This window comes from Corticium candelabrum, chromosome 4, assembly GCF_963422355.1.
Source record: "Corticium candelabrum chromosome 4, ooCorCand1.1, whole genome shotgun sequence".
NCBI lineage: Eukaryota > Metazoa > Porifera > Homoscleromorpha > Homosclerophorida > Plakinidae > Corticium > Corticium candelabrum.
The window spans coordinates 1,134,242-1,155,000 of NC_085088.1; the positions used below are offsets into that span (position 1 = coordinate 1,134,242).

At 40.1% G+C, this 20,759-nt stretch overlaps 7 protein-coding genes across 8 annotated transcripts in view; 3 read left to right on the top strand and 4 right to left on the bottom strand.

Annotated features, from left to right (window-relative positions):
* Positions 1-69: 69 nt before the first annotated feature.
* Positions 70-4,556, top strand: LOC134178220 (tyrosine aminotransferase-like). The gene is made up of 12 exons (XM_062645051.1): positions 70-429; positions 534-638; positions 1,426-1,493; positions 1,549-1,707; positions 1,888-2,026; positions 2,090-2,142; positions 2,338-2,420; positions 2,477-2,546; positions 2,780-2,908; positions 2,983-3,066; positions 3,560-3,658; positions 4,266-4,556. The coding sequence occupies exons 1-12, from the start codon at positions 213-215 to the stop codon at positions 4,377-4,379; spliced, it is 1,320 nt and encodes a 439-aa protein (XP_062501035.1). The 5' UTR covers positions 70-212; the 3' UTR covers positions 4,380-4,556.
* Positions 4,557-4,614: 58 nt separating this feature from the next.
* Positions 4,615-8,511, top strand: LOC134178656 (tyrosine aminotransferase-like). The gene is made up of 12 exons (XM_062645540.1): positions 4,615-4,888; positions 4,961-5,065; positions 6,772-6,839; positions 6,910-7,068; positions 7,203-7,341; positions 7,404-7,456; positions 7,526-7,608; positions 7,674-7,743; positions 7,805-7,933; positions 7,996-8,079; positions 8,140-8,238; positions 8,309-8,511. Exons 1-12 carry the CDS (start codon positions 4,675-4,677, stop codon positions 8,420-8,422), a joined length of 1,317 nt encoding a protein of 438 aa, XP_062501524.1. The 5' UTR covers positions 4,615-4,674; the 3' UTR covers positions 8,423-8,511.
* A 577-nt stretch (positions 8,512-9,088) lies between these two features.
* On the bottom strand, positions 9,089-10,394 carry LOC134178996 (twisted gastrulation protein homolog 1-like). 2 transcript variants are annotated; one of them, XM_062645907.1, is made up of 2 exons: positions 10,266-10,394; positions 9,089-10,076 (listed from the first exon to the last, which is right to left on the bottom strand). In XM_062645907.1, the coding sequence occupies exon 2, from the start codon at positions 10,068-10,070 to the stop codon at positions 9,375-9,377; it is 696 nt and encodes a 231-aa protein (XP_062501891.1). In that variant the 5' UTR covers positions 10,071-10,076; positions 10,266-10,394; the 3' UTR covers positions 9,089-9,374. The 2 variants fall into 2 exon arrangements, with proteins under 2 accessions (XP_062501891.1, XP_062501890.1); XM_062645906.1 differs by having other exon boundaries at positions 9,089-10,093; positions 10,266-10,307.
* A 170-nt stretch (positions 10,395-10,564) lies between these two features.
* Positions 10,565-11,563, bottom strand: LOC134178997 (uncharacterized protein KIAA1143 homolog). Its single transcript, XM_062645908.1, has 2 exons — positions 11,103-11,563; positions 10,565-10,898 (listed from the first exon to the last, which is right to left on the bottom strand). Exons 1-2 carry the CDS (start codon positions 11,428-11,430, stop codon positions 10,702-10,704), a joined length of 525 nt encoding a protein of 174 aa, XP_062501892.1. The 5' UTR covers positions 11,431-11,563; the 3' UTR covers positions 10,565-10,701.
* Positions 11,564-11,610: 47 nt separating this feature from the next.
* Positions 11,611-20,759, top strand: part of LOC134178317 (kinesin-like protein KIF15) — a 22,405-nt gene continuing 13,256 nt past the window's right edge. The window contains exons 1-15 of the mRNA XM_062645181.1: positions 11,611-11,668; positions 11,817-11,985; positions 12,882-12,958; positions 13,018-13,055; positions 13,659-13,759; positions 13,840-13,936; positions 14,388-14,470; positions 14,530-14,637; positions 14,862-14,969; positions 15,546-15,671; positions 16,694-16,752; positions 16,833-16,896; positions 17,476-17,563; positions 17,627-17,671; positions 17,733-17,827. Coding sequence (XP_062501165.1) covers positions 11,646-11,668; positions 11,817-11,985; positions 12,882-12,958; positions 13,018-13,055; positions 13,659-13,759; positions 13,840-13,936; positions 14,388-14,470; positions 14,530-14,637; positions 14,862-14,969; positions 15,546-15,671; positions 16,694-16,752; positions 16,833-16,896; positions 17,476-17,563; positions 17,627-17,671; positions 17,733-17,827 — 1,281 coding nt within the window. The 5' untranslated portion in view covers positions 11,611-11,645. The remainder of the gene's footprint in view (positions 11,669-11,816; positions 11,986-12,881; positions 12,959-13,017; positions 13,056-13,658; positions 13,760-13,839; positions 13,937-14,387; positions 14,471-14,529; positions 14,638-14,861; positions 14,970-15,545; positions 15,672-16,693; positions 16,753-16,832; positions 16,897-17,475; positions 17,564-17,626; positions 17,672-17,732; positions 17,828-20,759) is intronic.
* Positions 17,920-20,744, bottom strand: LOC134178697 (uncharacterized). Its single transcript, XM_062645579.1, has one exon. The coding sequence runs from the start codon at positions 20,637-20,639 to the stop codon at positions 18,618-18,620; it is 2,022 nt and encodes a 673-aa protein (XP_062501563.1). The 5' UTR covers positions 20,640-20,744; the 3' UTR covers positions 17,920-18,617.
* LOC134177916 (uncharacterized) overlaps positions 20,736-20,759 on the bottom strand; it is a 1,340-nt gene continuing 1,316 nt past the window's right edge. The window contains exon 2 of the mRNA XM_062644692.1: positions 20,736-20,759. This exon is cut by the window's right edge and continues 2 nt beyond it. Coding sequence (XP_062500676.1) covers positions 20,736-20,759 — 24 coding nt within the window.

A 20,759-nucleotide genomic window follows, 5' to 3' on the forward strand; every position in this document is an offset into this window, starting at 1 on the left:
TGAGCAGGAATTTCTTAACGTGCGTAAGCCTAGACACGTGGTACAGTATGGTAGTTTGATCTAATTTACATACATGGAGTGGTGTACCACGTGGGATTCCGAGGTGACATCTTTTCGACACCTCTTGCTGAAAACATTGTATTGAGACCGGTGTCAATACCAGACGAGCTAATACGAGACGTACATGAAATTGATGCTCTAGTGATCGTGTGATGTCGAGCAAAAGCGAAAGCGACACAGCATGCAATGAGGCTCGTTCATCGTCAGACAACGGGCAACGCTCTACTACGGAAGCTCTGTATCCTCCCGACGCTTGGAACATCGTTGCGTCGACGTCCGCGTTGAATACGTTTAATCCTATACGATCAATTGTTGATCAAATGAAAGTACAACCGAATCCAGACTATGAACCGATAAAACTATCTATTGGTGAGTATCTACAGTATTTATTACTCCTGCTGTCTACGGTTACTCATAGCGTCATCCAATCTCCACAGTCTAAACACAGTAATATACATGTTTTTCTGTACTAGGGGACCCCAGTATTTACGGCGGCTTCGAGCCGTGCGTGGAGATTCTTGATTGTGTCAGGGAGTCGCTTTACAGTGGGAAACACAACGGCTACCATCCTAGTCACGGTAATTACTCGTTGAGTTTCGAATCACTGTTTGGCTTTTGGTGTCTTAGTATGAAAATGTTGAAGACTGACTTTCGGGGCTGTTTGGTTTCGGGGACTGTTTGGTTTCGGGGACTGTTTGGTTTCGGGACCATTTGCTTTCGGGGACCATTTGCTTTCGGGGACCATTTGCTATCAGGGACCGTACCGCTCCACTGTCGGCTGTTGGCAAGACTAGCCAAACGGATAGTGAGAGGTAGTCTTGGTGCCCCAAGAGGGTCTGGGTTCTTCCTGCCTATTATCTTTATCAGGTGTCACCTCACGTCATCTAAATGTCACCATCTAGGAATCCACTCCTTCTGTCTAAGCTAATAGGCTAGCTGTGATATCCGATTGCACACATTCACTGTTTATTTTTCGTTTGTCTACTGCAAGGAAAAAGCACAGGTTTTCATGGTGTGTACTGGCTCAGCCAAATCTCACACCTCTGGCAAGGTTTGTAAGTATGCCAGTGTGAACACGGTATAAGAGGGGTATAGCTGGAGGGTAGGCAAGAGAGGATCCTCCAAATAGAGGAGTGGTCTAGCTACGCACGACTACTATTTATCAATTATAAATCATTTTTGAATTTAAAATAAATTAGGTAATTTTAGGATTTCCTTATACTTTAATTTTAGGTTAAACGTATGTAACAGCAAACTTTTTACTTTTATTCCACCAATTTAGGAGTTGCTGTAAAAGTGTTGACTATACTTATACTTTCATACCGTTTCATGTATCATTTGGTTTGTGATTTTCTATTGGAGTAGGTTCTCTTGAGGCTAGAAAAGCTGTTGCTCACGTTCACTCGAAACCAAATCAAGAAATATCACCAAATGTGTGTTGATTTACTGCTTGTCTTTGGAACGCAATCAGTTGTTATGCTCTTGCAGGATGTCATATTGACGAGTGGATGTTCTGGGGCTATTGATATCACTCTAAGAGCTCTAGCTAATCCTGGTGACAATGTACTCATTCCAACCCCTGGATTCTCTATTTATAAAACCATCTTAACAGCATGTGGCATAGAAGCAAGGGAATATTATCTGCTGGTATTTATTGTAGATTAGTTTGGTGTAAGGCTGGCTGATGTCATGTCTATGTGTTTGTCTATGTGTCTGCATGGCTACTTCCATGGCTGATTTCTCATTTGTTGGTTGACAACAGAATTTCACTCTGCTGTGCTGAACTGTTATGCTAATACATTTTTTATTTTACTCAATACCATATAGCCTGAGAAATCATGGCAGGTGGATCTGGAACACTTGGAAAAACAGATCGATGGCAAGACAGTAGCAATCGTACTTAATGATCCTTCGAATCCTTGTGGTTCTGTTTACAGTAGTGAACACAAACAAGAAATTATTCAAAGTATATGAGATATAAGTGTTTAATAGCACCATTGATGTACTAAATAACTTTTATCTGTGATAGTTGCTGGTAAATATCACAAGCCAATAGTTGCAGATGAAATCTATCATGAAATGGTAGGCATTCTACACTTACATGCACGGTGATAGTCTATTCTACTATACATCTGTGTGATCTGCACACTGCAGAACAATAAACTATCATGTTTATTTAGAGGCTATGAAATGTGTCTGTTGACTAATTGTCTGCTCCACTGATCATTTTCATTTGTCTAGAGTATTTGGTATTTTGTGTTTGAATTCTTTATATAGGTTTTCTCTGGGCATAAATATGAATCAGTGGGCTCTCTTGCTGGTGATGTTCCTGTCCTGTGTTGTGGAGGCATATCTAAGAGGTTCTGTAAATGGAGTGTGTATCTCTGTAATTTTTTAATGCGAGCATAATTATCAGGTATCTAGTTCCTGGATGGAGAATGGGATGGATCATATTGCACGACAGGCGAGGAATTATGAGAGACACTGTGAGTGTAGACGTAGGGAAATAATGCCAAACTTTATAAGTTTTAATAATTGACAAAATGTAGACACTGTTAGTTTTCAATGACAGCGGTTACATGGAAAGAACAGAGTAGTCACCAATTTTATGTGAGAAAATTTAACTGAACAATTTAATTAATTAAGTTGAGATGCTAAAACTGGAGAATTCTTGCTCTGCAACGTAAATACTGGTGTTCATGCTGTATGTGCTTTATAGGTGTGGCCAAGGATGGTTGCAATGACACAAGTAATACTTGGTCCATGCTCTATAGTTCAAGGTGCATTGCATGAAATACTCTTGAAGACTCCATCAGAATTCTTTCAGGCAGTAAACAAGAAAATTGAGGTTTATTGCTTTGTTACGTGTTTATTATAGAAGAATTAATTAACATGTTATTGCTCAACATTGTGCTATTCTAGAGTCACGCTATGCTATGCTATGATTGTTTATCTAAAGTAGATGGCTTGAAGCCAATTATGCCACAAGGATCAATATACCTAATGGTCAGTTTGCTCGTGGATCTTTGTTGGTGTTTAATTAAAACAGCGACTTTATCTGGTGATGTTGGTAGGCTTAATTTTGGAATTGTTACAGGCTCTAATAATCAACAGAAATAGCCCACGGATAGACAGACATACAGACACACAGACAAACATATAGACAGATGTGTGAACATGTCCACAGCTAGTGACGAAACAGTTTGACAGTATGCTATTTTAGTGCAGCTAGTGACACTACATTGAAATGTTGAATTAATTAAAGACTGTTTATGGGTATAAAGTGATGTTCTGTGTGGTGACATCATGCAGTTAATTAATTAGAAAAGATTTTGAATTGAATTGCAAGATGTTTAGTTTAAACTTGGAAAATTTTGTTTTCATCTGTTAGTGCTGTCATTGGTAACTTTACCGGTAATTTATCTTAGCAATTGTTGTCGGTGTACTGGCAGATGCCACTAATTAATTAAACATTGCTTTCTGCTTTATTTATTTGTAGGTACAAATTGATATCAAACGCTTTCCCAACATTAAAGATGACATCGACTTTACAGAAAAGCTTGTCTGTGCAATGTCGGTCCACTGCCTACCTGGACAGGTTTACAATACATGTTTGCTAACTAAGCAGTAACTAACTAACTAAAGCTGTTGGCTATACTTCACATTGTACCTGCGTGGACACTAGTGATACAGTGAGGTTCTGTATGAGCACGATGTTCTTTAGCTCAGTTTGAAAAAAGGAAGTTTTCATTCTAACTAATGAAACAAATCCTTGAAATAGATGTGTTCGTACTGTGTGGTTTGCAAATTTACAGGTAAACACCACCAGATTCATAACTACCATAAACCTTGGATGTTTAACGTGGGATGTTTAACCTTTAATGTTTAACCTTGGATGTTTAATTAACCTTGGATTTTTAACCTTGGATGTTTAGCCTTGGATGTTTAACCTTGGATGTTTAACCTTGGATGTTTAACCTTGGATTTAAAATATTGAGTGATTTGTGTATGATAATGCATGATGAGTTAAGGTATTCTGATTACTGGAGATGTTACCAGAGATGTAACTGTTTGAATATGGCCTCTTACATTAATAATTTTAATAAGTAGTTATGAATCTTTGATTAACTCGACTTTGTTGTCTATCTGATACAACTGTAAATACTAAAAATGCCATTATGGTAACTAAAGTTTTGTTTTTGCAGTGTTTTAGGTATCGAAATTACTTTCGCGTTGTCATCTGTGCTGCTAAAGAGAAACTAGAAGAAGCTTGTCATCGTATCAAGTTGTTCTGTGAGAAGAATTATGTGACAGAATAGTAGCACTTAGGAATTGTTGGATAATTAGAATTGTATTATCATGCACTCATGCACGGATCACGCACAAAGCTCACCAAGTATTTATTTAGTATTGTATTCAATGTGCTGCAGTGTCACTGCATTTATTAGTTTTGTCGATATCAAAATTATTTGTACGTGTGTACGTCCTAAAAAAAGTTTTACCGTCCGGAAGTCAAGGGGAGGGGTGAGCCAGTGAACTATTTGTACAAGTTCCCGGAGCATTAGAGCGACTAAAATTGAAGTCGCACGAGTGTGTTCCTATCGCTAAACGCTGATGCTGCAGAGACAAACAGCCGTGTTTTGTCGTTATCCGGGAATTATCCAGCGTTGTCTACGGAGAATGTCTGATAGGAAGGATTCTCGTTCTAAACAGTGGAATCTACAGCCAACCACGACTGCTAGAAACACATTCAATGCTATTCGAGCTATAATAGACACGAGCACCGCCAAACCGAATCCCGAATACGAAACTATCAAACTGGCTGCAGGTAGATACGGCTTCCTAACAAACTCAGATTTCATCAGACTAGTCGTGTGCAGCCGTGATCTTTCTATGACAGGTGACCCCGCTGTGTACCCGGGTTTTGAACCACCATCATCAGCGCTAGAGGCTATCCGCGAGTCTGTGAACAGTGAGAAGTTTTGTGGATATCAACCTGCTCATGGTAAGCTGCATAATTATTATAAACTAAAACGTATCAGTACTGTACTATGTAATCTGAGCATTCGTTTCGGCAGTTTTTAGTTGCTTAATTAACCTTGATTTTTAATGTTAATTAACTAGTTCGGTATCCGTAGGCGCCTCGCGCTAGTGAGTAACACGTCCACCGGAGTTTTCAATACAGGCCTGCTAAAGGTAGTCGTCGTTTTGCAATCGTGATCAAGACAATTGAAATGTACAGTCTAGGTATGCACTCAGTTCCGTGTAACGACAGTGGTATGGTATTTACTGACGTAGAAATTGATATCAGCAAACATTGACTATCAACAGTGTTAGATGCAGCACAGTGTAGTAAAGAATTGATTGTAGTATGGGACGTGTGAATAGTTGACTGTAGGTGGCATTCAACTCCTGAAGGTGTTTCTTTGTTGTCAAGTACACACGTACAGTCCTTAGCTACAATACAAAAGGACGGGGCGACGGAACTTCATGAAGCATTTTCTTCGCCGTTTGGTCACTTGCACGAATCGTTCTTAGACTCATCTGTAGTCGGACACGGAAACGATTTTTAAGGTAGGTCCTATCATGAAACGTGGTCATGGGGAGGAGAAATTTGAGATTTGTGTGTACACACACACACACACACACACACACACACACACACACACACACACACACACACACACACACACACACACACACACACACACACACACACACACACACACACACACACACACACACACACACACACACACACACATACCAAAAGCTCGATGGAGAGCCATATAGGACCACGCCCATTTCTGTTGTGCAACCCAGATTAGAGGCCTCGCTATGCTCCCATTAATCAGGTGCGAAAGTGAGTGCCCTATGCATGAAGGAGGACTCTGAAGCCTAGCTTGCATGCGTATGCATATAGTAGATGATATGGCTGTATGCATAGATGGCAGCGTAGAAAGCAGAGAATATATTCACAGCCAGAGTGATAGATTATAAGATGCTCCAAAGTGTGAGTACGTCACAGGTATCATTGCCTTCATAATTCTCTCATGATCATTGCAACCATTTTGAGGTGGTTCGTGCTATAGTGAAGTAAATTGATGAAATCTGACACACGACTCAGATGAATAAAGTTTACTGCGACCTCCTAACTCGATGTCTACTCAGTACTAGTTTACAGTAATGAGTAACAGGAAAGATACTTCCCCATAGTGGAATCTGCAGCCAACCATAGCTGGTAGGAAGTATTTAGTCCTATTGCAGAATATATGGCTGCTATAGTGCCAAACCAAACCCTAGTTATGTAGAATCGGTCACATTTGCTGCTGGTAAGCCGTCACAGCGATCTTATCAGACTAGTGATGTGCAGTCTGTGATCTTCTTATATAACAATTAATTAAGTGACCCCACTCTGTACCCGGGATTTGAACCATCACCAGTCTGTCCACGAGTCTGTGAACAGTGGGGAGTTTGTGGATATCAGCTTGCTCATGGTAAACATGCATGCAGTCTTTAGTTCCTGGACCTTAATTAATTAAATCAGTTGCATTAATTAATTAGGGGACTTCAAAAAATGCCAGGAGAGGTGATTAAAACATTGGCTGCATGGCACTTTCTATAGAAACTTAGATGTATAATGACAAACTTCTGTACACAAATGCAGTGCAATAGACATGGAAATAATGACTTATTTCATGCAATTGTTAGGAAATGCAACAGCGAGAAAAGCAGTGGCAGAGCTGTATTCTACCCCAACACAATCTCTGTCTTCTGATGTCTGGTTTATATTTCTTTGCACACATATGGAGAATTTAATCAGTTTGTCCATGTGTCAAATTTGTACAGGATGTTTTGTTGACGTGTGGTTGCAATGGAGCCCTTGACATATGTTTCAGAGGCCTGGCTAACCCTGGTGATAACATTCTCATTCCATCACCAGGATTTATTATCTATACAACAATGTTGGACAGTTATGGTATTGGATTTAAAGAGTATCGACTCCTAGTATGATCTTCTTTCTACTTATACCAAAAAGCAACAATAATTGAAATATTTAGTGTGAATAGTGTATAATAAAATAACATGCACAGACGTAGCGATTATACATCGTAGTTATATTATTATTTGTTGTTTTCTAGCCGGAACAAAACTGGGATGTGGACTTATATCATCTAGAATCTCTGTTTGACAGTAAAACGAAAGCTATTGTTGTCAATTGTCCATCAAATCCATGTGGTTCTGTTTACACAAAGGAACACAAGCTGGAGATTATTAAATGTCAAGTCTATAGTGAATTGATCTGTCACCGAAATGTTTAAGTTATTCGTTGGTCATTGCAGTAGCTGCAAAGCATTGTGTTCCAATCATAGCAGATGAAGTGTATGGTGGGATGGTGAGGCAAAGTTGTTACTGGAATGAAGCAATTAATTAATACCCAGAGCATATGTTACATTGTGTGTAGGTTTTTGCTGATATCGAGTACAAATCATTTGGAGCACTTTCAACAGATGTGCCTATTTTGTCATGTGGAAGTTTGGCAAAACGGTAATATTAAGTTGCAAGTGTAGGCTGTTTGTCTTTTTATTTCTTGAATATCTAATATGCTCTAGGTACCTCGTTCCTGGTTGGCGATTAGGTTGGATTGTATTGTACGATTCCGTCACAGCACTCAGCTCTGAGGTGTTAACAGCTTTCCAAATTGTTTAATTGAGACACGTTTAAACTGCGGAGTTTGCTGTAGGTTCGAGAGAGTCTTGTGAGAATGTGTCAAGTCATTCTTGGCCCCTGTGCAGTCATACAAGGAGCTGTACCAAAAATCCTCAAGGAAACGCCTACAGAGTTCTTCCAAGCAATTAACAGGAAACTAGGGGTACCGACACTTGTTCTCTCTGTCAACCTACAGTCAGGTCATGTACAGTGTGCTTGATGTAGGAGAATGCTATATTGGTCTTTGACCGTCTAAGCAAGGTCCCTGGGCTAACTCCTATTATGCCAAGAGGTTCAATGTACACATTGGTTAGATGTTCTTCAGTGAAATATTCGATGTTAGGAGTAATGATCAGTGCATGTTCTCAGGTTGGTATCGATCAAAAACAACATGCTGGTTTTAAGGATGACTATGATTTCACTGAACGTCTCTACAGTGAAATGTCAGTTCGCTGTATTCCAGGCAAGGTGAACAAGTCGTCAATGCTTATGTTTATCATACTGCTATTAATTTACCTGACCAATTTTGATTGCTTAGGCTTTCAGGGCTCCTGGGTTCTTTCGCATTGTCCTGTGTGCTTCTCAAGCCAAATTAATTGAAGCTTGTGATAGACTGTCTGAATTTTGTGCTCGACACTGTACTTCTCTGTGATTGGCTGCCAGCCTAGCCTGTTGTTTGTTGTTTGCAATCAAATGTGTATGAGAGTAGTGATTACAACAAACAAGCTTAGGTGATGCACAGCTGTCATGCTTCCACTGTATTAGATGAAGTCTCCAGAAAAGCTCAAAGTTATTTCTGGAAACTTTGTCACTCAGTGCCCTTGAGACATGTCAATACACCATAAAAAATCACTAGCCTTCGTGTCTCATGGCTTGCCAATAGCAGTTTGCCACCTACATCTTAGATTCTGCGTTCATTCATTTAGTGTTGTAGTAATAGGACATTAGCTGTCTCTAAAGAAACCACCCTAAAACTCAGATACAAAGTACAGTGTCACTTATCCTGTAGGTCGGCTAGATGACTCTTGAAAGTCATGTGATATTGATAGTTCGAAGTTGTTGCAATTGAAGCAGCAATGAACTGGAAGTTGCCCAGTCTGAATAGGAACTACCACCACTGTGGTATTACATACATCAATATCATCAGAGCACCTACAGAATGGATGTTCCTCCAAGGCTGATGCATGTTTACTTATCAATCATGCAGAGCCACTTCAAGTACTACAGATGTCAGTTGTACAGTATTTGTGGAACAGGATAAAGAATGCTAGCTATGACTCATTCAACATCAACATCCAAAGACCACAGCTGTTCAGTAGACTGCATATATATACAGATATATAATTTTATAAAACCAATTTCCTAACAAATTTTGCTGTAACAGTAAAACTCGCTTGTCACTTACTAATTCCACACTTCATTGAAAACCTGCTTGCTATAGTCATTACAGATCTGTGTCATGTTAAGACAGAGTGGTGCCACCAACAAATTTAGGTCTGCATCATCAAGCCATTGCAAAATCCATTGATCATTATTATTTAATTCATGCCTAACAATACCCTTACTTCTCCATAAAGTCTGTACTACCTACCATATGCTAGAACTCAATACTGACTGATAACATCATCATTCTGAACTTGGTAAGTTTTGTCTTTGCATTTTTCATCCATTTGGCCGATACTCACGTTTTTACCACAGACTCTACACATAGGAGGTCGCTCCTCTATCTCCTTGATACAACCACTGCCTTCACACTCGCAGCATCCACAGCTAAGGTTATCGCTCTTACGACAATTCGGATACCAACGGAATCGCGTTGCTCCGATATCCTTACAGGACTCAATACACTTCGACATCACCATGCAGCACCAATACGCAGCCGACGTGCAATTCATTGCCACCAGCCCGATTTTGTCACGGTCGGTCACGTTGTAGACGTCGATTGGAAGAAGTTCATTACGCACATGAACGTCCGTAATTAACCAGAACATGTCGGGAGCTGGCGTATCAAGGTGCCCGATGACTATGTCGTCATCAGTGTCCTCCACTTTGTTTTTTTCCGTCTGTGGACACAGGTTGGCGACATCGCAGCACTCCTCCCACAGTTTGTCTCCGAGGCACGTTCGGCACTTGCTACAACACGGACAGCGCCCGTTCTCGGCCGTACACCTGCAGGTGTTGTCTCGCAGCTGGCATGCTGTGATCTCGTTGAGACACTTCGTTGCTTTGAGCTCTGAAAGAGCCGCGGTACACAGAAACACCAGAAGAAAGCAAGCAGGGGTCAAGCTGGTCACCACCATGTCGATCTAGATCGAGAACAGATCTACAGAAGACGTATGGTACGGTAAATGTAGTTACAAGTACGCAGTCGGAAATGTTGGCCCCACACGGCATTTAATACCAAACTAGGTAAGTATATATGCCCCAAATATCCCAGAGACCACATACAACAATCATTCATATACATATGCAATCTAACGTGTCCACATACTTACAGAAAAGATGTGAGAGTGCTTGCCGACCTGTTTCCTTCCGGTATGTTGTACTTAGGTAGCGCGCGTTTGACTAACGCCCTTCATGTCATAATGAGATGACGTGCCTGTATTGAAGAGGATACTGAGTCGTATAGCGTCAAGAAACTTGTCAAGGCAGGGACAAAATTGTAATCTGACTTGTCGGGGTCTTACACCCAGAGCCCAGAACCGTATATACGGCTCTGCCAGAGCCTGTAGCCTCGACCTCCCAGACCCGTATAGCGCCGATTTGGTAGTCTGTGGCTCACATACTAAAAACAATTAGGGGCTTAGGAAAATTGTACTGGAATCAAACAAACCCTGACATTAGGAAAAGACTGCAAATTACATAGCCAAACAAGCTACAACAGTTTACAGTGGCTATCACAGTTATACATATATGTACATACAACTCCAATTATACATCCAACTCTTCTTGCTCTTGCTGATCATTAAATGACAGCAAACTTTTATTCTGTATTGCTTTGGATAAAGCCTTCTTTGATTTCTTGTTTGACTTTCTGCTGCTTTCCTTCTTATTGTCTGATTCTTTCTTCGGTTTTCGATAAATTATCTTTCCTTCTGCTTCAAGTCTGTCTTCATCGTCTGTACGTGCTACAAAGCAATGACATCATGCAGATGTAGGAATTGGTGTGTATACATTTCAGCTAAGGTTGATGGCTCGTAACAAAAACTACAAAACTAAGTGTATAACAAATATGCCTACATGTGCCGTGTGCGAGATCAAGACTATCAGTACAGTAACGGTATTTTCTCTAAATTAATTTAATTATTTAAAATTACAGTGTAATTAATTACCTTTGGTAGCTTCTGACTCCTCAGTACTACTCTGTACATTTGTGTCAGATTTTCTCTTTCGTCTAGTAAACTCTGTGTATATTCTAGCTTCTTCTTCAGTCATGTCATTCTTTTTTAGCTTCACCACAACCGGTCCACTGCCGTCTTTCCTGTCCTCACTGAGAAACTTCATTTCGTCGTCTTCATCTGACTCATTTTCTTCTCCTGCTGCCCGTTTCGTCGCAAACTTGTCAGATAACGCTGCAGTTTCTTTGTATCCAACTTTCTGCTTAAACTGAGCTAAGAAAGTCGGCTCTGGGGGCTTCTGAAAAGTCACCTTATTCGCCATTTGAATGACAATTGGGCTAGAATGAGGAGATAAAAACCTGAGAGTGGTGAGAGTGAGACAAGCCTACTACACGTCCAGAGCCGTATTGAAAGACAAATACGACTCTACTCCAATTGCAAATGTGTAGTGCGCAGTTCTCGTGCGCAAGGGAGAGCTGTTGCACGCATGCGCAAAAGCGCTCAGATTCAAAGCGAACGAGGCCGCCAGCTGGCAGCATGTCATTGTTAGAGCAAGCCAGGTTGGTCAGTTTTTCTGTAAGCAAAGAAAATAACCGTCCTGAGAAAATTTGCAATTACGATTTGTTGCCGTATGAGAATTATTCACTGATCATGATGGCTTCGCTGTCTAATTGTTTTACTAACAGTATTGTGTTATCTCTTTTTTAGTAACGGCGATGCCATCAAGGTCTTTCTTCGAGTCCGTCCGTCTGATGACAAAGACGCGGGGCGCGGTATGTGCCTAGACGTGACTGGGCCGACGTCTTTGTCGATAGCTTGCAAACCAGAGGCGAAGACATTTACATTTGACTACGTCGCAGGAGAGGAAACAACTCAGGTAAAGAAAGCGAAGGGCGCGTCAGGAAGGAACAATGAAAAGCCATGGAAATGATGAAGTTGGGATGATGGTCGCATGTATGGTATGAGTGTGTGACGGATAAGGGGAATGCGTCCCACGCTACGTTGCAAACGTTCAAGACGACGATCTGGGCCGACGACAACGCACAACCTTTTACGTTCACTTCCCTAGAAATCACTATTAATTAATTAATATACTGACTCAACACTACACAACCGGAGTTTTACAATGATTACACACCAGTCATTCAGTCAAACCCCAGTCATCCAGTCAAACCCCAGTTATTCAGTCATTCAGTCAAACTCCAGTCATTTAGTCAAACTCTGGCCAGTGTCGAGGGATTCCTGTCGTAAAATAAAGTCTCATTCATTCATTCATTCATTTATTCAGTCAGTCAGTCATTCAAGGTGCTGTTCATTAGAATTGATCTTCAACTACTATTTGCATGCGTATAGTTTTAACTTGTAGTTTGCTGTAACCATGATTCCACTGACCCAACTGTCATGGATAATATTTTTACTTTTAGTGTTCTGTATGTAGAGGTTTGTGTGTAATAAATGATGTCAGTCAGACAAACCCCACCCCTAATTTCCTTAGATGGTAACCCAAGTGTCAAACTGTCACTTTTCCTAATGTGCCAAATTTTGGACTCATCAAGCTGTGACCTTGCTGCTAGACACAGTTACAGAGTGGAATATTTGGACAACCATCATTGAATGACCAATACAGAAGACGTGATTGGATGTTGTGGCCCTTTGGGAATAGCTTCATAGAAATGAATGAATTTGATTGGTCAGACGTGTAGTGAATTCTTGAAGACCAGATTTGATTGGTTTATCTGACTACTAACTATTGTCACGTGATTGTTTTGGTAGGAAGAAGTGTTTGCTTGTGTTGGTAAGGGCATCATCGAGAGCTGTGTAGCAGGCTACAATGGAACAATATTTGCATAGTAAGTTTATATTTATGTGAAATTGGATGTTGATAGTTTGATGAATGGGTTGCAACTAGTGGTCAGACTGGATCTGGGAAGACTTTCACCATGCTAGGTTTGTCGTCTGCTAAGTCAACCATCTGTCTATCTTTTTCTTTCTATCTGTTCTTGTCTTTGTCTGTCTGTCTGTCTGTCTGTCTGTCTGTCTGTCTGTCTGTCTGTCAAAAGCATCTATTGGTAAACATCAACGCTATTACAGTCAACGCTAAATCACTATCTATGAGTCCAAGAAAAATGACCCTTAGGGTCATGAAATGAAAGCTTAACGTACACTCTGTCTGTCTGTCTATTAGTTAATCTATGACTTTGTTGTTTGCAAGGACTGGTTTGCTTTTAAAAAATCCTATCATATGTACAAGTAGAGTCTGTATGAAAATAAAGTTTCTGTCTGTCTGTCTGTCTGTCTGTCTGTTTGTCTGTCTTATTTCACTATTGAACACAGAAAGCAAAATTTTACAAGAACACTATAAAAACTGCTAAGCTAAATGTCCATCTACTGAGACATACAGATCGAATACTACTAAAAGTCTGTCTGTCTGTCTGTCTGTCTGTCTGTCTGTCTGTCTGTCTGTTTTGTTGTATCTTTTCTATACGTTGTGCAATTCTGTTCATTTGTTGTTTCAATCAACTTGTATGTGCTGATTCTCTGCCTGGTCAGGACCCTCAGACAACAAGAACACGTTCACTCATCATCGCCGAGGAGTAATCCCAAGAACCTTTGACTATCTGTTTAGTTTGATAGCAAGAGAACAACAGAAAGTAATCAGCATGATTTAGCAGAGACTAGATGCAGGGCTCAAGCTCTTAACTATTCATCAAACTTCTATTTCCTGCTGTAGAATGGAGATTTAGTGACTTTCCTTCTGAAGTGTTCCTTTTTGGAGATTTACAACGAGCAGCTCTATGACTTATTAGACAATGTGTCTTCTAGTCGTCATATCCTTTCTATTTAGTGCTGCAAATAAAGACAAGCTTTGAAACAGATGGGACAAACAGACCAGTTAACAGAAAGATCAGTTAACGGACAGACCAGTTAACAGACAGACCAATTAACAGACAGACCAGTTAACAGACAGACCAGTTAACAGAAAGACCAGTTAACAGACAGACCAGTTAACAGAAATACCAATTAACAGACAGACCAGTTAACAGAAAGACCAGTTAACAGACAGACCAGTTAACAGACAGACCAGGTAACAGACAGACCAGGTAACAGAAAGACCAGTTAACAGACAGACTAGTTAACAGACAGACCAGGTAACAGACAGACCAGTTAACAGACAGACTGGCTGATGGACAGACAGTATGACAGACTGACAGACAAACTGATTGACTGACTGTATGGCTTGATACATTGTTTGTTGCTTCTTTCTTAACTCGATGCTACATGTGAGAGAGAGCATGAAACGTGGCGTGTTTGTTGACGGTTTAACAGAGAAAGTCATTACTAATGGACAGGAGGCCTATGAGGTAGGAATGTCCATCAGTTTTCACACGTGCTTACTTACAACCAAAGATCTGGTGCACAGGTTTTATCTAAAACATGGCTGAACCGTAGAGTTGCAGAAACATCAATGAACAGGGAAAGCAGTCGAAGTCATGCCGTTTTCACCATCACAATAGAGTCAAAGAGGAAGGTTCGATGTGACTACTGTAGTTTGCAGTGCTCAAATAGTGTTTGTTGATTGGACACTTTTGGCAAATTGGTGGTAGTCTGACAAGCTAACAAATGAACAATTTTGACCAGGCGTAATGGTCTGTCAGTGACTAGAAAGTTGAGGCAGCTTACACTGCTTTGTACCAAGCGTACTGTTTGTGTATGTTGTTACGCTTGATTTTTGTTGTTGTTTTTGTGTTATAGGAGAGTAAGGTGGGTGTGGTGAACATCAGAACGTCACAGTTGAATCTAGTTGACTTGGCTGGCTCTGAGAGACAGAGGGATGCTCGTACAGCTGGAATTAGGCTGAAGGTTAGTGGGGTGGTGATTAGTGTGGCTTGTGTGCTGTATGTAGTGAATGTCTACAGTACATGATGCATATCTCTAATACAATAGTGTAATATATATGTAGTGGTGTATGCATGTCTTCAAGAAGGATATTTATTTCATTGGGAAACCTACGTGTCAAAACAGCCAATTGAATATTGTTACTTTCAGTGTTCGTGCCAGTGTTGCTGGTTGGGAGAGTTCATTGCCGGTCAAGATGAAACATTTTTCTGATTTTGCCGGTTACACCAACAGTAAGCAAGTTGGTAGCATGAGAGTTCAAGCAGTGTACAGAAGCAGAAATACGTTATCAAAGCAACTACACTATAGATACTGCATCCAGCTTAGCATCCTTGCACAGCACTATTGGCCGCGACTTCCACAAAGATAAGTCTTTACCTAGCGCCTCTGCCTGAATAGGCACCCAGGGCACTTAATTATACAACAAACATGTAAAGTAGACCTCTCTAATACAATAGGCTACTTATCAAAGGGTGCATTTATTGGGCATAAGATAAATATGCTTTGTTGCTGCAATACTTGGTGTGGTTGTTTTTGCAGGAGGCTGGCAGTATCAACAAGAGTTTATCAGCTCTTGGAAATGTTATCATGTCACTAGTTGATGTTTCTCATGGTAAACAACGTTATGTCCCTTACCGAGATTCGAAGCTTACGTTTCTTCTTAGAGTAAGAACAATGCTACAATGTATTGTGTGCAGTTTTCTTACTTTCTTGTACTTGTTGTGAGTGGGTGTACCAAGAGACAGACAGATGGGCAGACAGACAGACTTTGTGATTTAGCAGTGATGTATCATAGTTTGATGTTGGAAAATATACATATTTGAAAGGCAGACATGCAGACAGACAGGACATTCTGCAAAGTGCAGCAACTATGGCTGCAGAAAGAAGGAGAGAAGACATCAAACTTAGCAAATATTCTAAAGAGCAGTTGTCTGGAGGGTACATTCCTGCCTTTATTGCTCTAGTTTTTTTAGCACTTTGGGGGGTGGGGAGAAGAAGCATCAACGTTCCTCAATAAACTTTCCAAACTATAAAGATGAAGAAGGAAGAAACAATTCCTCAGATTTTAAGGCACATTGGAGAAGACGCTTGTCAGTACAACTTCAGCATTGCAATGCCTCGGTGTTGGCTAGAAAGATGATCAGAGGAACATATGGACAGCAAGCTGGCCAGAGTCTAGATGTTGTTCAACTTTCAATTCAGTAAACTAAGTTTTGGTTTGTAGGCTCCATAGGGGAACTTTTTAATTCTACTTTTTATGTATTTGTGTAATCTGTAGTTGTAGTTGTGACATTTATTGTTCATTAGCTGTTACTTTAGTTTCATCTGGATTAGCTTTGATGTATAAAAATATATTAGACAGACAAACAGACAGACAGAAAGATTGTTTATTTGAACGCTTACTCTATCGATAACAAGCGCTAACTTTATGCAAAACAGTAACAGCCAATGGACAAAATGCTGAATGTCTATCATATGTAAAGTCATTGAAGTTGCACTTAGACAACTATGACAGCTTCTTAAAAATCACTCAAGAGTTGCAAGACTGTACAACTACAGACAGATGATGGACAGTTGTACGAAAGCTGACCACTTAATTAATTAATCATAGAATCTAATCATTATTTTTTCATTAGTTTTGCAAGTTTTAGTAATATTCATTGTTCATCTTGTATCTTACTGGTTAGGATTCTCTCGGTGGAAATGCAAAAACCTTTGTGATTGCAAACGTTCATCCTGGAGCAAGGTAATCAATTCTTCATCTCCATCAATTCTTCATCTCCATCAATCTGTTTTGATCTTTTACGTATTGGTAATCTTTTATAGATGCTTCGGTGAAACACTTTCAACCCTAAATTTTGCAAAAAGAGCTAAACAGATCAAGAACAAAGTACGTGATCTGATGGAAATAGATCAGCATGTTTCTATGTGACTGATTTATACCACAATTGCTGTGAGAAACAGCTGAAACGTTGTCTGCACTTGTCTACCCACAGTGTAGTATTTTGAGTTTCTTTATCTACTCACTTATTGCATTAAACTGGGAAACAGACAATTTTTGTTTAGGCTCTTCTCTTTGTTGTGTGTTTGTTTACTTGTGTGTTTACTTGCATGTTTACTTGTTTGTTTGTTTGTTTGTTTGTTTGTCTGTTTGTTTACTTGTTTGTTTGTGTGTTTGTCTGTGTTTATTTGTTTACTTGTTTGTTTGTTTTGTGTGTTTACTTGTGTGTTTGTTTGTCTGTTTGTCTGTTTTTATTAGTCTACTTGTTTGTGTACTTGTTTGTGTGTTTACTTGTGTGTTTACTTGTTAGTTTGTTTGTGTTTGTTAACTTGTTTGTTTGTGTGCTTGTTAACTTGTTTGTTTGTGTGTTTGTTAACTTGTTTGTTTGTTTGTGTGTTTGTGTGCTTATTTGTCTGTCTGTTTTATTTGTTGGTGTTTGTCTACAACCTGTAACTTAATTCTGTGAAGGCGACGGTAAACGAGGACACAATGGGCAACATTGCCCAGTTGCAGATGGAGGTGCGTCGGCTGCGAGAGCAATTGTCACAAATCAAAGGTTTTATCAAATATCTTCAACTCTCACATCAATTGACATTCTCTCTTCTTCCTCTTCTGTCAGGAGGATTAGCACCAATCACCACCATTCAGTCTGCATCATCAAGATGTAAGCTACTACTGCATTATTGTTGTTTGTTACATATTTGATGTTTGCGGCATTGTCCTAGTGGCTTCAGAGCGAGATGTGAAAGAAAAAGAGGAGCTGAAGGAAATGCTCAAATCGGCAATCTATGGGAAAGACAAGGCAGAGCAAGATAGGAAGGTATCGGTGTGTGTGTGTGTGTGTGTGTGTGTGTGTGTGTGTGTGTGTGTGTGTGTGTGTGTGTGTGTGTGTGTGTGTGTGCAGTGCTCAAAATTAGTTTTCAAAGTTAGTCGGCCGTATGGCCAGTAATGCCAGAAGTTAGCCGGTCATTCAAATTTTTTACCGGTCGTCTAATTTAATTAGTAATCAAAAGCAGTTAGTAATCAAAAATTAGTAATCTCTAATTTAATTAGCAATCATAAACCAAGAAACAAGAGTCAGTTGAATACACATATTACTAAGGAAGTAGGCATTAGTTTACAACATGAAAGCACCTAAAATTGCAGTAACTAACAAAACATAGCAAACTGTGAACTGCTTTCCTTTATAATGTTACAGTTTTACATCAAATTAAGCAATTTACTCTAACACCACACTATAAGCATATTTGTTCGAACATAACTAGTTACTACAGATCTGAGATGCTATTCTGACATCATGCAAGTTGTGCTAGTGCATGTGACGATGCAAGTTGTGGTAGTGTGACGATGCAAGTTGTGGTACTGTGACCATATTTCACTCATCATTCAAGATCCAAGAGTCCCAATCATCCAGAGATACCGACTGCTCTGCCTCACATATTGTTTCAGTTGCCTCATTGATCGCTGAAGTGTCTTCTTGTTGATGAATGGTCTCGCTGCTGCATTCAATTTTTATTTTTGGGGGATGACTTTCATGACGAGTTCTTGAACAGTCTGACCACCATAACTGTACAGCAGCGCTTGAATCAAAATTTTCAAGTTCAGTTCCCTCAACACTGACCTCTAGCAGATAACGTCTCCTGACTAAGACTTGTTCTACGATCAGTTTTAATAAGTTTTAAGCGGGAGAAAAGGCGTTCTACTTTTGCAGTACTAAACGGTAAGCTGAAAAGGAGCTGTGCAATAGCAACTAAATTCCTAAATTGCGTGCAGTCAGGTCCAAACGCCAAGCGGTACCAAACATGTTGATACCCATCTCTGTCCACTCGAAGATATTGATGTGCATAGTCAAGCATCTCCTTGGCTTCTTCCTGAATTGCTGCTAGATCAGTAGCCTTGGCCTCGAGAGGAGCTCGGAAATTCTCAACTAGCATTGAAACAGCCTCTGTAAGCTGATGAGAGAAAGACTCATCGGTTTTGTGTGAGTACCAGGCTTGTGTGTCCAAGAAAACCATAATAGCCCTCATAAGTTTTGTGTCTGACCATGAAAGTCTTTCCTTCAATTCATCATCCAATCTTCTCAGATCACTTAAAGCTTGCTGTCTGCAGCTGTTCACAACAACATCATTGAAGTGATGTAATTCAATTCCTTGATACGTCATTTTGCCATCTGCACTTTCTATTAGATTGTCCATGACACGTCTGCTTGCAAACCAATTGGTTAAGGGAGTTTCTTTCAACTGTTCCATGGCTCGGTGACTTTTGAGTACTGATTGAATTGCCTTAATGATATCAAGATCATCTTCCTGTAAAGACAAGCTCAGACTAGCGGCGGGATCTAAAATATCTATGTAATGGGCACAGGACAGAATTATTTTTGCATGAGTCCACTTTGTCAAATAACCTTTTAGACGCTGCCGATCAGGGCTTCTAAGACTAGCATCTTCACAGAGGCTTGCTAGGTGGTTCATGTAAGCCCCATACCTATCGAGAACTCTGTGGAGTGCTCTTCGCTTATGAACAATCCATCTGCTTCCTGATGCTCTCACTGGTAGGTTGCCACCCCTTGGAAAATTGTATACTTCTTTCAAATCGTTCACAATAGCCCTCAGTTCCCTACATTTCTTGGGAGACTTGTTGTAAAGATAATAGATCCTAAGAAGCATTTCATCTATTTCTTTAAATACTGGATTGGAGAGAGCGTCTCTGCTTGCCAGTTCTAGTCGATGGGCAAAACACCACATCCAGAAAATCCATGGCAGAACATTCTGAACTTTTGCTTTTAGTCCACGTATCTCTGAGATGTTTACAGCAGCACCATCAGTTCCCACACCAACAAGAATTGGCAAATTTTTGACTTGCAGCACATTTTCTGGATTCATCAAATCTCTTATACCCATATCTTTCAGAGCTTCTTGTAGGCAATCGAAGAGTCCAGCAGAATCAGCCTTAGACGGTTCCAGTACTTTGAAGTATCGACTTCGAGTTATTAGCTTTTCAGAGGTGTGATCACTCTCAGAATAGATGATTGCAAACAACTCATTCTCCACTTTTCCTTTGTCAGCTGAACTATCCATCAAGATGCTGAAGAAAGGTGCTGCCACTGTTTGTTTGAAATGCTGTCGCTGACTTTCAGCAATATAATGCACAAAGTGACTAGCTGCTACATCAGTTGAATATGCCTCTCCCAGCTCAACACCATGTCGTTTTTCAAGAGCACAGATAGATGGATATTTTACGAATGGAAAGTTTTCTTTTGCCAGAAAATAACATATTTCAAATTTCTTCATCATCCTTGCTTTGGTCTCCGGCTTCATCTTAAAACTTCTGGCAATCTCACTGTAATCCGTCACTGGCTCTCTCCTCTCTCTTGCTGTTTCTTTTCGCTTGTAGGACATTGCAGCTTGATGCTGAGCACTCCCAGCATGATCAATGACATTGTTGGTTCTGTGATTTCTTGACCCATCAATCCACGTTCTGGAGAAATGCTTAGTGCCACATACCTTAGATTGGTATGTTCGACACACCTCACACCACAAAATATCAACCATTGAAGGATTATCTTTCATCACTTCACATTTAAGCCATGACATAGTTTGATAATCAGCTTCATGGCTTCTTTTCCACCCCATAAATGTTTCTTTTGATTATGACGTCTGCATGTGGTTGATGACACATTTTGACGTACTGGTGTTTTTGCAAGCTCTGGAATGGTTGTAATCGGATGACTATTTGTAATCTCCCTTTGGTCT

Excerpts from the sequence above, each read along its gene's own strand:
- LOC134178220 (XM_062645051.1), top strand. The coding sequence starts at position 213 with ATGTCGAGCAAAAGCGAAAGCGACACAGCATGCAATGAGGCTCGTTCA. Across the intron at positions 639-1,425 it reads CGGCTACCATCCTAGTCACG|GTTCTCTTGAGGCTAGAAAA; the intron begins GTAATTACTCGT and ends CTATTGGAGTAG. Across the intron at positions 1,494-1,548 it reads ATCAAGAAATATCACCAAAT|GATGTCATATTGACGAGTGG; the intron begins GTGTGTTGATTT and ends ATGCTCTTGCAG.
- LOC134178656 (XM_062645540.1), top strand. The coding sequence starts at position 4,675 with ATGCTGCAGAGACAAACAGCCGTGTTTTGTCGTTATCCGGGAATTATC. Across the intron at positions 8,080-8,139 it reads GAGGTTCAATGTACACATTG|GTTGGTATCGATCAAAAACA; the intron begins GTTAGATGTTCT and ends GCATGTTCTCAG. Across the intron at positions 8,239-8,308 it reads TTCGCTGTATTCCAGGCAAG|GCTTTCAGGGCTCCTGGGTT; the intron begins GTGAACAAGTCG and ends TTGATTGCTTAG.
- LOC134178996 (XM_062645907.1), bottom strand. The coding sequence starts at position 10,070 with ATGGTGGTGACCAGCTTGACCCCTGCTTGCTTTCTTCTGGTGTTTCTG.
- LOC134178997 (XM_062645908.1), bottom strand. The coding sequence starts at position 11,430 with ATGGCGAATAAGGTGACTTTTCAGAAGCCCCCAGAGCCGACTTTCTTA. Across the intron at positions 10,899-11,102 it reads GGAGTCAGAAGCTACCAAAG|CACGTACAGACGATGAAGAC; the intron begins GTAATTAATTAC and ends ATTGCTTTGTAG.
- LOC134178697 (XM_062645579.1), bottom strand. The coding sequence starts at position 20,639 with ATGGGGTGGAAAAGAAGCCATGAAGCTGATTATCAAACTATGTCATGG.